Source organism: Rhea pennata, chromosome 7, assembly GCF_028389875.1.
Source record: "Rhea pennata isolate bPtePen1 chromosome 7, bPtePen1.pri, whole genome shotgun sequence".
Lineage (NCBI taxonomy): Eukaryota > Metazoa > Chordata > Aves > Rheiformes > Rheidae > Rhea > Rhea pennata.
In genome coordinates this window covers 4,062,970-4,078,131 of record NC_084669.1, presented here as the reverse complement: position 1 = coordinate 4,078,131, position 15,162 = coordinate 4,062,970, and the positions used below count along the sequence as shown (strand labels likewise).

Here is a 15,162-nt window from a genome sequence, read left to right as displayed (position 1 = left end):
ACCATCTTCACGTTCAGTGTGCGCAGCTGCTGCTCCCAGCCACCGCTGGTAGCTCAGTAGCTGCGTCCTTCCCTGCAGGACGGGAGGTTTCTGTGTCCTGGGGAAAAGGCACCACGCAGTGCAAGGAACGCCAGGGCTCTGGAGCCGGACTTGGCAGCAAAGGCCTCTTCCCCCTAAAGGCCTTGCCCTGTGGCTTACACTGGTGACATGACCTATTCCAGCGTTGGTGGGTCTGGAGCCAGGGAGGGATTCTTGATTGCTTCTGGCCAAACTGGACAATTTGGTCAGACGTTGAACTAAAGCTGGAACCAGAGAAGGGACTGGAATAACTCCTTAGCTTGCAAGGTTCCTGGAAACTTTTGCTTTGAGAAGAAAACCCTCCAAGGACTGTCCTCCCTTTTCATTTTTATCAGTCTAGTGATTGAGAGTAGGAGATTTCATAGTCGAAAGTGCTACTGCAATTTCTACCCCAGGGAGATAATGAGGCCCTCCAGGAAGGCAAATCAGAAGGTGGAGCCATGTGTATCCTCGAGAGGGTCGAGTGGATATGCAAGTGAGAGAGCTTCCACAAGCTGCTCCTGAGGTCTCCGGCACCATTCAGCACTTGGAGAGCACTGTGATGTTGTTCAGGAGAAGTGCAAAATGTAATTTTTTAACGTATTTCCTGGGGCAGATTTCCAACCCTGTGTGCAGTCATGCTAGAGAACAGAGGACTCAACCTATCTCAGGCAGTTTTGCCGGGATCTGTGTTCAGAGTAAGGCTAATGAAATAATCTTGTCTAACAGAGGTAGAATTGACACAGAGCTTTACTGAAGCTCAGAAAAAAAAGAATCTGGTTAGAGATAATGCATTTGTTTAAGGATTTAGATTTGAAAACAGGATTAAACCCTCCTGAGGATTTAAAGATGGCAAACAGATAGCTCAGTTTGGCAAGAGGATCCTCTTGTGGAGTGGTCAGATTGCACTGCTAGAAATGATCTTTGCGCTGGTGGGACCTTTCCTGGATGCTGGTGTCCTTGGAGACCTTTGATTGTGAAGGAGGCAGCCAAGCTGATGCCCACCAGGGGCAGGACCCTCTGGAAGTATTTCTAGTACTAGCCTCCAGACTGTGCTTTTACTAGCTAGCTCCGTGCCCTGATCAGGGCCAGGAAAAAAAAAAGTGCTCCAGGAAGAGCAGTTCAGTGATGCTCCTCTTTAGCAGCCAGGCTGTGGAGGCGTAAGGGAGAGAGCAGGGGTTTTTATTATTATTATTATTATTTATTTATTTATTACTTATTTATTTATTTAATTAATTTATTTATTTATTTAAACACATGTGGTGTTTAAAGCACAAGCTTAGACCAGGATGTAAGTGGGTGCAAATCCATTAGCACCGGCAGGCAAACACCTTCTACAAGGGCTAAATTTGACCCATCTTGTCCAGATGAAATGATACAGTGCTGAGCCAGTGTTGCCCAGCATCTCACAGTTCTGTGGTGTCACGGAAGAGCATTTACTTCTCAGAGGAAAATTGAGGAAAGGTGCCACTTGCTTTAATGTTTAGATTTTCCTTTAATCTTATTCCTAGGGAATGAGCCGGGCCGAGCTTGAGGAATAATCATGGGGGAAGAAAGAGTGATAGGGGAATGGAGTAGGAAAACCTAATGGTTCCCAAGAACGGATCAGTGAGCCTGGCACCATTCACATGTTATCCTTGATTCCAAGAACTGGAAAACTGAGAAAAATGCTTGAAATGGAGATAAGAGGGAACTCTTCATATGACACTTTATAACATGATGTTTAAAATTTGGCAAGCACTTTAACTCTGGAATCTGCTAGGCTTCGTATTTTGGTTCAGAAGGGATGGGTAAGCATTTTTTCAGAACACTGCCATCCAATGGTAAATCCTTAGTCACGGACATACTTCTCATTTGTAGCTTCGGGAAAGCTTATTTGCATGATAAAATGATCCGCTCTACAATAACTGAGGGCCTTGTCCCAGTGGCCAGCGTCTGCTGCCTTAGCTCTCATAAGTAGTCCCAAAAGAGAGGCAGAATTTGGCTTTGCATGCACTGAGGAATGAATGAATAAATAAATAATCTTTCCTGGCCTATGCAATTCACCATTTATAGTCATGCAACAAAATCTTACATTTTGGTTTTCCAAGAGCTGGGGGATGGCTGGAGGCAGGGGAGAGGGGACAGCCCTTCATCACTGGGGTGGAAGCCTGTCTCGGACACAGGACAAATTCTTTCTAATGGGAAATGCTGAAAAGAGCCATTCCCTGCAAAAGCCACAGGGAAGTCATCCAACAGCAGCTCCATGTTCATGGAGTTGCCGGTTTCCTTGTTGTTCATGTGCATAGGAACACAAAGGCCAGAAGGGCTTGTGTATCTGCTGAGGCAGTGTCAGGCAGAGGGTGGTCAAGAGCTGTTCGTCCCCCGGGGCCTTGGATGCTACTTTCAACCAAATTCTAGCAACTCGATTTACATTTCTGATTTGCAGAGATGATTTGCATTTCTGATTTGCAGAGATTTACGTGACGTTGTGTGATTGTGGTGGCGAAATCCTGCTGTGGGCAGGTGGTAATTCAGGGATGTGAGCCGTGCAATTCCTGCCAGGGTGTCTTGAATTCTACTCTACCTGCCCCAACAACGAGGATGCTGAAGGACAAAGCTATATCATAGCTATGCTCCAGAGAGATTGTATCTCAGCTCTTGCATACGTTATAAAATGTCGGAGGTTTGTTGCAAGGGGCTGGGATTATCCAGCTCACTTAGCCTTATATAAGCTTTTTAAAAATAACAATTAATTTCATCATTTTAGTAGAAGAAACATCAACTCACATTCCTATTTTACAAATGAGCATACTTGACACTCTTGGACAGAAGAGCTTGTTTTAACTTTTGAGATGGCTGTTTTTGTTGTGTGCATGTGCCCAGGTTCAGTTTATATCCACTGAAGTGGATTTCCTTTTTTTGGTTTGCTTTGTTTTTTTGTTTTAATATCTAGTTTATGAGGCTGTGAGAAAAGCCATCCACAATTAGTCTATCCATTTCTGTTTAACACTTAAAGATACTTTTCAGCTCATCTATTTTCACTGAAGCGCTTAAGCATGTGCTTAGCTTTAACGAAGCTTGAATCTTGCCCCTTAAGACAAGGACAAGTTCAAGTATCTTACTGAAAAAGGAAAGACTTGATGAATCTTTGCGGGGTTCAGTATAACTCCCTGCAATTTCTGTAATAGAAAATAAATTTGTCTGCTCCTGGTTAGCTCTCAGCATGATCCACTGAGAGTACAGAATGCAATTAGCAAGTAAGGACTTCACTCTAAATCATTTTGTCCTATCGCCTGCCCCAGGGCTGTAGCTGAGAAGGGTCTTGGGGAACGGATGAGCACACACCTCCACTCCCCGCTGTGCTTCTCGAGGATGCATGTTTATAAAGCAGCGGCTTTAGCCGCAAGGGCAGTGTATTGGAGCCCTTTTGAATACCTCGCATTACTGCTCTCATACGAAAACTGACGGAAGGCTCTTTATCTAAAACCAGAATTGCATGAAAATTAGCTGGGGCTGGTGAAGTAGCATCTGTGTTATCTTTTTCTTAACCCTGCTTTACCTCTTCTCATTTCAACATGTAAATCCTGCTGCTAATGGGATTTATTGCACAGAACCCTCAGGAGCAAAATCTGGATTTTAAAGGAACATATAGTTTACATTTTCTCAGTAAATCATATTACTTCTATTCAGATTGTTTTGCTGTAGCTTGCTGCTGTGATAGTCTACTAACCTTCCTAGTTCTCACCAGACTTATTTGGCATTATTTGTAAATATAAATATCAACTCACATGTGTTTGCAGCTTCTGTTTTTCTGTCTCAGAAGGGAATGAACCAGGATGGGCAAGGTGCAGAAGATAGCTGCGCCATTAAGCCGATGTTTTTTTTTTTTCACCAGGTCTGCGTGTGGTTCCGCTTGCTCGTGCGCCCCTGAGCTCAGGGCCAGCGCCGGAGCCGTGCTCAGGCTCGCGTCGTGCGGGTGCAGAGCATGCACACGCTAGGCATCCCCTCTGTGTCACATCTGGATTTGCAGCTGCCTTGCTGGGCGTTTGGCTGACTTCAGTGTTAGCAGCACTGAATGCTGAGAAAAAACTCCTGGCAGCTTTCTCTAGCTTAAAGTCTTTGATGAGTTTGTTTTTTCAGGTAGCAGGCAGAGGAGCCAACACTTTGTACTTGCATTCGTAGCCTTCCTCCTGCTCTGCGTTGCGGCGCGTCCGAAGCTGGTTTTCCCAGCCTGGCCCTTCGATGTATATCCTCTGTCCTCTCCTCGCCGTGCCTCTCACTTGCTGCTCCTGGTAATTGCATTTCAAAGCGTACGCATTGGTTTAAAGGGGACCTCTGCCTGGGGTTTGACAGGACTGTGCTTGTCTGATGAAGCAGCTGGCTTTTTTCTGTCTTCTTCCTAACAGATGCTGGGCACTTCTGTTTCTGACCGTAGTTTTCCTGAAATCCTGTCATCATGGGCATGAAGCTATGTCCTTACATTTGATTGAGTCCTCTTCTTTTTATCCTGGTCTTTCTATCATGACAAATCTGCAGGGTGGTTAGTTGTCTGCCAATAGCTACTTCTGGCTGCAGGGTCTCTCTTTTTTCGGGCTGCCAGCTTGAGGTGTGCTACCTTATGCTAATTTGTGCACCTTATAGTATGTTCTGTCACTCCAGCTCTTGGCAGCCTGCTAGGAACGTAGCTAGGTTTACTCCCTGCAGCACTGCCCCTGTTGCTGCTGCTTCCTCTGCTCTGTGCTGGCTCTCTCACCTTTGCAATGCAGTTCTCAACAGGCTCAAACTCTGCCTGCCTTGCTCGTCAGAGTCATACCATTGACTTGTAAATCAGACAAGTGGGATTTTGAAATCAGCTTCTAAATTCTAGTGTAAGCTCTTCGCCCCACGCTGACATAAGGCACACCCAGGTATGCACAATCCAGGACTTTGTGATAAACTCGATAAAAAGTAAAATGGGGTTAAAATGGCCAGTTCTCAAGGAGAGCTCTCTTGTGAGACTGATTTTGCTAAAATGAGATTATTACAAAACCCAGCACTGTGTTTATGCTGTCCTAGCACTGCCATAGCAGGGCTAGGCGGCAGTAGGGCAATAATAGCAGGGTGGGCTGAGAAGGGCGCCGCTGAGCCCAGGCTTTGTACTCAGGCAGTGAGTCGGGTACCGAGAGGTGACCACAGCGTCTTTTCTAAGAGATAATTTTACTAAGCCGCTGCATCACATTGAAAAGGAAGACAGTATGGTTATGGTTGTGAGTTTTTTGTTGTAGGTACTTTGGTACCAAGCGCAAGGAGCCAGTGAGATTGAACTTGTTGCAACAAGTCATGCATCTCTGGTGTGTGTTGGAAAGCGATGTGTTGCTCTGCAGCTGCATCGCTGCGCTGAGCGCACAACACCGTCGCACACAGCACGTCGCTCGGGTGTCGTCCCTGCTGGAGAGGATCTGTAGCCTGGGACAAGGCAGTGCTGAGCGTGTGATGGAGACGGTTAGGGCTGGGCAGAGCAGCCGTGCTGCAGACTCCATATGCAGTTATTGGAGCTGTTTAAACTTGAGAAGCTAAAACTTCCTCGGAAGAGCGTGGCGGGAGGGAGGGGTAATACGTGAGCGCAGCTGATGCCTGGTTTCGTGGATTACCTGGAACCTAACAGCAGTGTTCCAGGGCAGGTTCGGATGCAGCCGGCGTTGCTTTCTGTGCACATTCATTAGCTTGGTTGGTTTCCAGTGTGACCAGAAAAAGGTATTTTGATGACAGGAAACCTTTAGTTCAGACTGGTCTAAAGTGCCATCTCGTACACTAGTGTGTGATACCTTGAATCATAACCACAAGTTCTTCCTGAACTCGCACATCTTCCTCACCAGCTCTGCCTTCGAGTGGTTGCTGCTATTACAGAACGTGTAATGCTTCTCACCGTCGGGAGCACCGCTGGTTTGTAAGAAGACCAGAAGGGAGTTGCACACTTCTAAATTCTCTTTACAGCTCCGGTTGTCTTTCCAGGGGAAGCTAGATTAGAGAACCGCTTCCTCACACCAACTGTGGCCAAGCATGATGGGTTTTTGTTGAAGTACTTCTATGTTTGGAAATTTGTCTGACGGGACTTCTCTGGGGGCCTGTGGAACAAGGAAGCCGGCTGGGCGACTTCTCAAAAAGCAGACCCTTGTGCCAAATTTAAGTAGATAACATGCCGGCCATCAGCGCCAGGATGCTCTAAGTGTCCAAGTGTGCTCCTTGCTTTTGCAACCTGACACGTGACTGGCTGCCCCTGTTTGAGGCAAATTTGCACTTTCCCCTCCACTCTGGAGATGTCCTTCTGAGCCCCTCGAGGTGCTTTAGAGACCGAGGGCTCCCAAGGAAAGGATTGCTGAGAGCAGCAAGGCCAGGCAAAGGTCATGACTGGGAGAAAGGGAATCAGAGTTATTTTAAAATAGTTTTTTTGATGATTGGAGAGGCCTCAGAAGCAGTGACATTTTGGCTTTGCAAGTGTGTAGCTTCTGGTAGGAACTGGGTGGAGGTATCACCTCTAACAGACAGCTCTTTCCTGCCTCAGGCAGCACCCAGAGAAAAGCAGCAGGCCTTGTGCTTTTTTTTTTTTTTTAGAAAAAAAAGAAAGAAATGCAGAAGCAGGAGCTGCCAAAGGAGTGGAAGAAATCAGTCCAGAGCTTTCCAGGGAGAATGTCCTGTTTCCAATCCCCTCTTCATCTGGCTTTAAAAAGTTTGGTTAAACTAGGTCAGTTCCTCCTAGTGCTGCGAAGGCGAGAGCAGTAGCTAGAGCTGCGAGCGCAGCACAGACAAGAAATACAACCCCGGGCACCCTGCTAATGCCCCTCAGCCCTCACCTCTGGTACTCCTGCTCTTTCAACCCCGTGGCCTCTTGAGCCCTGCTTTAATTTTCTGATCGGAGCTTTACTTAGCCGCTGCTTAGGTACAAGTGCTGGGCACGGTTTAGCCGCGGCAGCGCGTGCTGCGTGCTCTCGGCGGCAGCCTGTGCTGCAGGTGATGACGACCTCCCCCCCGCGCGCTCGGTGCCCCGGAGCAGGCGGCGGACAAGACGGCCCGTGTTGCAGTGCTGTGCAAAGTGCGTTTTCACCAAGCGATTCAGAAATACGAGCTTTCCTCATCTCTTCCCTAAGCTGCTGGATTTGAGGAAACCGAGGAAGTCAGTATTTATAAAGGAAGGGCAGAGGAGGAGTAGCGTGAAAATCACAGTCCAAATCTATATTGCAGCTATTTTTTGAGTGCACAAGAAAATCGTGTGGGGATGCGTTGTTTAAAATAACGTGAATTCAGCTTAGATGAAGAAGCTAATTAAATGCTGGAGGCTTTGAGAACACATTAATATTTTTAACAATTTGACCCCAAACAACCATTGAATCTCTTTCTGAAGGCTAATATTTGTTACACGTTTTTTGTTTTAATTAGAACAAGATTGTAATCCATACTTCAGTTAAGCTCATTACACTTATAAACCTAATACAATCAAAAGATCGATCCATCATTAGCCAAATAAGTCTGCTGTAATTAACATTTACAGAAAACTTTTAATTGCATGTCTGTCCTTCACGGCAGGTAACGGCAGAAGAGAGGCCACGTTTTCTTAGGCTGCTCACTTGCAAATCAGCTCGCAAGGCGGCCGCGCTCTGCGCGAGGGCCCGCGGCCTTCGGCCGGCCCGCTGCCCACAGCGGCTGGGGACCCGCGGGCCAGGAGCGGCCGGGGCCGCTGGAGACGGGGCGGCCGCGGCGGGAGCCCCTGCAGCTCCCCCCTGATGGTTCATCTCCGGATAAGAAGGCAAAGTCCTTTTGTACCTCGTGCCGCGGTGATGCTGCCTTAGCCGCCCTAAGGAAAATGGGCATCCCTCCTCGAAGGGGCTGAATTATGCTCCTTGTTCCACGGGCGGACTGCATAATTCACTATAATTTTATTATGTCTGTGCACTCAGAAATACACCACATGGCTCATCTGTAAGTGGAGAAGATAAGAGGCTATAGCAGCATGAATTTTCTTTAATAAGATTACACTACGATAATAGGCTACTAGAATAATTTAGCTCCTAATGATTTTGTTCTTACTTGCTTCCACATGATCAAGGGCAATATGCATTAAAGTTGCAGAAGCTTTTTTAATTATGCAGTAGGAAGTGTATATTTTATATAACAGCTTTAATGATTCAAAGGGAGTTTTTGTTTCTGTGGGAAATACTTACTTGCTGTTGCCGTTTTCAAAGATATGTGTGTGTAAGCACATGTAGGCATATGGTCTGATTTCTACAATGTACTCATGTTGTTTTTTGTGGGCAAAATCCAAATATTGAAACATAATGCAGCCAACCAAGCTGTCTGGAAGGGGATCAAACTTGTAATACTTTAATCTGATTAAAAAAAATGAAAAATTTTAAACGATTTCTTCATGCAGATGAGTTGCCTGACATCAGGCATTCAGATCAGGAAACGTTGGCTCAGCTCAACCTCAGGGCCTCAGTTTCCCCTTCAGTAAAACAAGCGAAAGAGTTGTTGGGAATTTTAAACATGCATAAGCAAGTATTCCACACAGTTTATATTGTACCAGGGGATCACCAAGACGTTTAGTTCTCTAATGTTTGTAAAACACTTTAAGATCTCTAAAGAAAGAGTGCCAAGTATTATTTTAACATTTCTCCACTGATCCCCCGAGGCAGCGCTGGGCAGCTGCTGTCACCTGGGTTGTATCCAGTGTCAGGAGAGCGAAACCTGACCCACCATCTTACCTGGCACTTAAGTTTATTTTCTCGCTCCTCTGCAGTGTGTGTTTGTATGGAGATCTGCAGCTTTCGATGCCATTTGAACCTACCCTGCTACATGTCAGCCCCCCTTGAGCCACCACTTTTCTGGCCTTGTTATGGCTTAATTGGGCCTGATTTGAACAATAGCTCTTCAACTGAATTTGTATCAACATAGTTCCTGACATGAGTTGGGAGGGTGGAGGCCCAGTGCCCCACGATCTATTAATCAGCGCCGGATGTCACTCTGCAATTAATAGATGGCTTGTGCAGACTGCAGTGGAAGGAAGCGGAGTTCGGCGCTTGAAGACTTTTGAGGTTTCCTTGTTTGTTTCCTCTTCAAAGACGGGTTGTCGCAGAGCATGACATGCTCCCCTCTTGAGGCTCCTGCCCTCGGGAGGAAAAAGGTGACTTAAGTAGCATAACCAAGAAGACAAAATACTCTGTACTTTCACACCACTTGGCAAATATTGGCGCATTTTTTTCCCCTCCGCAATGGCCTTTCTGGGTCCGCATGGACAGAGGAAGGTGACCAGGCGGACGTTCCTTCTCCCAGGGCTTTGGAGCTATATAAAGGATCTGTGATTTTCAGCAGCTGGTATTTACGCTGGGATCATTTGGTCTAAAACTGTTGCTAGTCCCTGCCAGAGTTTCGAGCTGCAGTGCACAGAGTGGTGGGAAATGTAATCAGAATGGGACTTTGGGTTCGGGCACCAAAGAGGGGCAGGAGCGCTTCAGATTCTGTGTTGCTCTGACAGCTAAAAGAAGGGTTGTGTAACCCAGCACTGGAAAACTCATTAGCTCTCTGAGCTCTGCCTGAATTAGGTCTCTCGCTCCTTTTCCAACAGATGGGAAATAGCAGCAGAAATTTTCCAGTGTGGATGAGGCAACCGAGCCAGGGGGTCTGAGGAGCATGGAAGGGTGGAATGAGTTTCCTTCTGCTGACCACCTTGGGGAAGAAGGCTGGGAGCTGCATGGGCCTCCCTGTCCACCGGCGTCGCAGAGCCCAGGCCAGCCTGCTGCCCAGCACCCGCTGAATCCAGCACCCTGGCTGGGGCGCCCGTCCGGGGCTGCCAAGGCCTTTCCCACCAGCATTTACCCTCCGAGGAGCAACGTGCTAACAGGCGTGTTCCTCAGCTGCTCTTCTGCAATCGATTCTGAACGGGACTCTGGTTAGACACTGACTTTTTATTTGGAATTTACAGGGGCTTATTTTGAAAATTAAATAAGAGCCCAGATGGCTTAGAAAAACCCAGATAGATCCAACCTGAAAGCAGCTCTTGCCACGCACGTTCCCATGCTCTTTCAACAGACAGAGGCTGCTTTGCCAAGTGTGATTTCAGAGGAAGCTTGGAAGGAATGTCCAGCCCTGTCTGTCGTCCTTTCTTCGGAGAACTTCTGGGGCCTTTGCAATGGGCAGAATAGCCAAAAGAAAGGGATTTAGCTTTTATAAAACTCTGAGCTGGGATTCGGTGTGTCCTGCTTTCCTTCTTCCCAGGAATTATCCCCTTTCTCCATGAGTCATCTCATGGATAAGAATAAGAGACTTTCTAGGGCAAAGAGGACAAAACGGCAGAATCTGGCTCTTCAGAGCAGTCATTCTACTCTCTGTGCTCATTTGTTCATGGGTTTGCAAGCATCTTGCATTTCTAGCACAGGAAGTTTAATCCCAGAGAACTCCAGTGTAGTCCAAATGGAGTTATTTCAGTGCATTTGCACACATACCTGCACGCTGTGTTGTGTGGCTGCCTGCCACCCCCTCTCCAGAGGTGGATGCCTTTCAGAAGCAAAGTAGTTTGCATGTATATAAATATTCAGTGCTTGTGGGTAAGCGAAAACTGTGTGAGCAGGAATGTTAAAATATTTCCTTAAGTTTGCTGGAAGGGGTGGATGCTCAAGGGTTGCAGGATTTGTCTCGTTAGCGGTAAAACAGTGCCTGAGGATTAAAATCTTTGCTGAGATTGTGATATTTCTCCTCTGGCTACACAGCCGCAGAGCTGGGAGCTGTTCTAGCCCTCAGGCATCGCTGTTCTGATTTTGGCCTTTGAAGCCCCCGAGGGCTATGGAAATGCCAGGCTTGGAGGCTGGCGCGAACTGGTAGGGAGCTGTCGTTCCTGTCCGCAGCTCCCTGCACAGCCGTACGAGTCCGCTGCACAAGCGGCGTTTCGCGGCCACGTGGGAGGAATCCACAAGCGGCTTTGCAGATTTGCATCGAACCTTCCTGTCCGCACCTGGCTTTGTGCTTCGAGCCAGCACACGGCACTTCCCGTGCCCCTCAAAAGGCAACTTCGGAGGAACTGGTGAGTGCCTGAGAGGGGCTGGGCAGAGCCTGCCTTCCGCGGCTGCTCTCAGCCCTGGCCACTTCCCCAACTGCCTCTTTCGTTGCCTGCAAGCCACTCGCTGGAAAAGCTAACTTTTAATTAAAGCCAGATATTAGTCTTGGCCTCTAGCATTCATGTTTTGGTTTTGGGTTTTCTTTTTTTAAGTCCTGTTAAAATGTCTGGATAGATGATATCAAGGTTAATTTGTTTGAGATAGAAGAAACATTTTTACACGGTGGCTGAATGTTGTTGGAAAAGAGCAAAATTAATAGCTCTTCACTTAGTCCTGATTAAAGTGGCAGCTGGGAGATATTGATCAGCACGTTCACAGCAAACTCTCCATCTCTGATTCACACAGCGAACAAGCATCCGGCTCTGCAGCGATCTTAACCCTTGGCAAGTCCACCGAGGAGCCAGCCCAAGGGAGCTGCTGGCTGGGTCCTGCTGCCTGGGAGCTGCCTCGCTGCACACCTTGGCCACATCACCCGTTTGACGGTGACTCAGTTTCCCTTCTGTAAAATGGGGAGAAGAGCAGTCGCTCCCCTGGAGGGCTGTTGTGTGGGATGGACCCCCGAGAAATCGGGAGCTCTCGGACAACAGGGCTCCAGAGCGTGAGCGATGTGTCTGGATGGTACGTGAGTAACAGAGTTACCGTGATGGTGCTGAGTCAGAGTTGGTGGACACTCAGGCTCACCCCGGCAGTGGCATGAGCTCAGCAGCCCCAGGCCAGCCCTGCGTTATTTAAAGCTTTGAATCAAAGACAATGCAAAGCAAGTGCCGACAGCCTCACGGGTTCCACCTGTGCGAGGCAGGGGCTGCTCGGGGACAGGAGGGGAGCGGTGGCAGCGTGGCTGCTCTCCTGCCCTTGGCCTGTTTGAGGAGAGGAGTCCACCATGCTCCCACAGGAGCAGCCGGTCTCTGCCTGCCCCAAGTCTCAAACCAAGCGCTGTTAAAAAAAAACAAAAGGCAAGGAAATAAAGGTAATGATTCCTCCAGGAGGCTTTGACCGAAGGCAGAATTTTCCAGTGTCTCCTTGCCTTTCACACCCTCTTGCCATGTCCTGTACTACTTGATTAGAAAATGGCTGTACAGGTGGCTTTTGTCTGGCAGTAACTGAATTTTGGATCTATTCCCAGTTTTGCTGATGTTTAAGAATTCTGCTGCTTCCACTGCTGTCAGTAATTTTCCCACCCATCCTTTTCTCTTTGACATGTGCTTTCTGGGGACAGATGGCAGGATAAAACGCCCTAACCTTCCAGCCCACCTGTTTGCTTGGGCTCTAGCACTCAAAGTAATAAACTAGAAAGCAATTTCCAGGCTGCAGAGAGCAGGAAGGAGGATCAACAGGGCTGACTTCCTAACTCAGGTGTTTGATTATTCTCACCAAACACATGTTCCACATTAGAGGCCATGCATTCTTAATGCAGACACTGCCAGAGTGTTTCCAAACAGAGCAAACTGTTAGTCCTGCCTTAAATATTCATAAGCTCATTGCATTTTTGAAACTTGGGCAGCTGCTCTGGGTTTCTTCTTTCTTCATTCCCCACATTAGACTAGAACAAATCTAGAACTACCTAGAACTTCTTTATCTTTTCAGTCTTTCGGGAAGCAAGTAGTACAACTAAAGTAGATGTGCATTGACTCAAAAAGGCAAAGGAATGACTTTCTGGAGGGGCACTGAGTGTTGTGCAGCCTTGCCAGACTTTGGGGTCAAGGCTTTGTTAGCAGTACATCACCTATTTCTTAAGCCATTCTTCAGAATGGTGTCTTGCGTCGCATTTGTTTTGCTGGAAAGGGGGGCATTGTTCAACTTCTTGCAAGGATTGTAATTTTGACATTTTTGCCTTTTCACAGAACAACTAGGAGGTGTAATTTAAAAGAGAATGATATTAATAATAGTAGGATGAGTAACTATTCTTTGCATCTATCATATTAGGATTCTGGAAGTTTTTCAAATGACAGGAAAAATTTGACACTGGACTCAAGACCCCAAACATGGATTAAAGACCAAAATAGAGATTAAGTAATGTCCAGCACCTGAGGTACCTGTAAAGGACTTAAGTCTCTTGAAGTGCCCAGATGGTAACACTCATCCTTGCTCACTCTCTGCCCTTCCCACCTGCTGACTGCCTTCCCCGAGAGGGTGAATGTGGGTGCGCGATCCTGGTCTTTCCCACCCTTGAGTGTGTGAGCTGCAGGGGCACAAATCGCTCCATGCGCTGCGCATCCATGTGTGTCAGACACGGCAGGAGAGACTCTCGGCATGGTCTGGTGCAGAGCTCAGCGCTGTGCGTGAGCCTGGCAGCGCTCCTGCCGCATGCCAGCACCAGCCACAGGTGCACTCCGAGGGGCGGTTGCCTCTGGGGAGCACACCTGAGAATTGCTGTTGGTCTCCATCCAGTTCTCTCTCACATGAGGTCAGAAACTTGCTTTCCCCAAGGATATCAGTACTACAGTGCCTTATGTCTAGTTTTACCCTTGGCAAAAATTTCATTTAAAAGAGCACAATCCCTGCTGTTGGTGTTTAATGAGCATCCTTCTTTCATAAGTTCTTATTAATAATAATCCTGATAGTGATAATACCTAGGTCCTATGCAGAATTCTTCATGGTAGGTCTCAATACTGACTGAGTACTTCTGAAAAAGGTCAGTGTTTATTTCTTGAAAGTCAGATTACAAACTGTTTTTCCACTGGGAGAGCTGGAGGCAGAGAGAGGGGAAGTGACCTCCCAGATACCTCCAGCAGCACTTGTGCCAAAAATAGCAGCTGGGTCTCCCATCACCTTCCCAACTTCACTTACCACTCTGCCCTTGCTCTGACTCCTTTCATGTGTTGCAGGTACTGCTCACCTCCTTGCGTGTGTGACACTTCATGTGGTGAAGATTCCTCACCCTCCCAGGCATTCAGGCAGAGATATTTATCCAGATGTTCCTTCTCATGGCACGTGACTGTTTTGTATGAATGCCCATTGTATATTATAAAGATAGGCACTATTATAATCATTGTCCTTGGGTAAACAGACTCAGGCTTCCTGTTTTCCTTGTTACCCTTATTTCACCAAATGTTCCCCTGTAGGTGTATCCACACAATAGTTTGACTTTCAGCCTACAGTTATATCCTCTCTGCTCCAGTGCAGATGATTGATTGCTGTTGGAAGGCATCTTTTCAGGATGCTGATCATCCTTTATGAAGTTTTCTGTCCCTGACCACAGGGCCAACTAGTCCTCTTTGCATCCAAGTTTAGGAAACAGGCTACATTAACAGCAGTGGCAGATTAAACCCATTTACCGTAGGAGTGGAGTTAGCCTTTTTTATGGGTGGGGCAAGAGGCATAGATCAAAAGTCTTGACAAAAGTGTTGGAGCTCGGACTTTATTCCAGAGCACTGCTGCTCTCCTTTCTGCTTTGTAGACTGCGTTCTCACCCCTGAGCTTTTAGTTCAATAGTGTATTCGGGCTGTGATGGACTTACTGCACTCCCTTGGTTTGGTGGAGTCACTCTGTTCCCTTTTACGTGCTTAAGTCCCAGAAATCACTGTTGGCAAATATGCAATCTGCTGCTCCCTAGGGGACTTGACTTCTGCTGGCAGTACTTTAGCATACTTGCAATTGCATTTTCTTCATTCCAGCCTGGACATGTATGAGTTTTCTTTGCTAACCATTTAATCGTCAAGTCCACTCTTAACTGACCGCAGCGTTTTTTTTTTCTTTGCATGTTTCTTTCAAGTCCTATAAAGGTACTTGGGTAAATAATCGGTGTGTTAGCAAGCGGTCCAGAGCCCTCTTTCATGCTGATGCTCATCTGTACTTCTGAGAGTGCTGTCTAGGGAGGAACAAGATTCTCTATTTCCTCCATAACCTTCCAAATCTTGGTACTTCCTTCCGCCTTCTGTATGCTGCTCCGCTGGCCTGAGCCATCTCTTACTTTTTAGTGTCTCTTACTTTTTTTGTCTCTGTTAGGAGAGCTGTCACTTAAGAAAGCTCCTTCAGTTGACCTTACCAAGTTTAGGAGCAAAACAGACCTACTGGGCTGCCACTACCCTTATGTGTGTTCCCA

The 15,162-nt window shown here is 47.1% G+C and overlaps 1 protein-coding gene across 6 annotated transcripts in view; it reads left to right on the top strand.

Moving 5' to 3' along the window:
- Positions 1-15,162, top strand: part of LHPP (phospholysine phosphohistidine inorganic pyrophosphate phosphatase) — a 107,143-nt gene that overhangs the window by 58,255 nt on the left and 33,726 nt on the right. Inside the window, exon 8 of one of the 6 annotated variants that reach the window (XM_062580722.1) lies at positions 9,635-11,190. The exons of the other annotated variants lie outside the window; for them this stretch is intronic. Coding sequence (XP_062436706.1) covers positions 9,635-9,671 — 37 coding nt within the window. The 3' untranslated portion in view covers positions 9,672-11,190. Of the gene's footprint in view, positions 1-9,634; positions 11,191-15,162 lie in introns of those variants that run through there. 6 annotated transcript variants of the gene reach the window in all.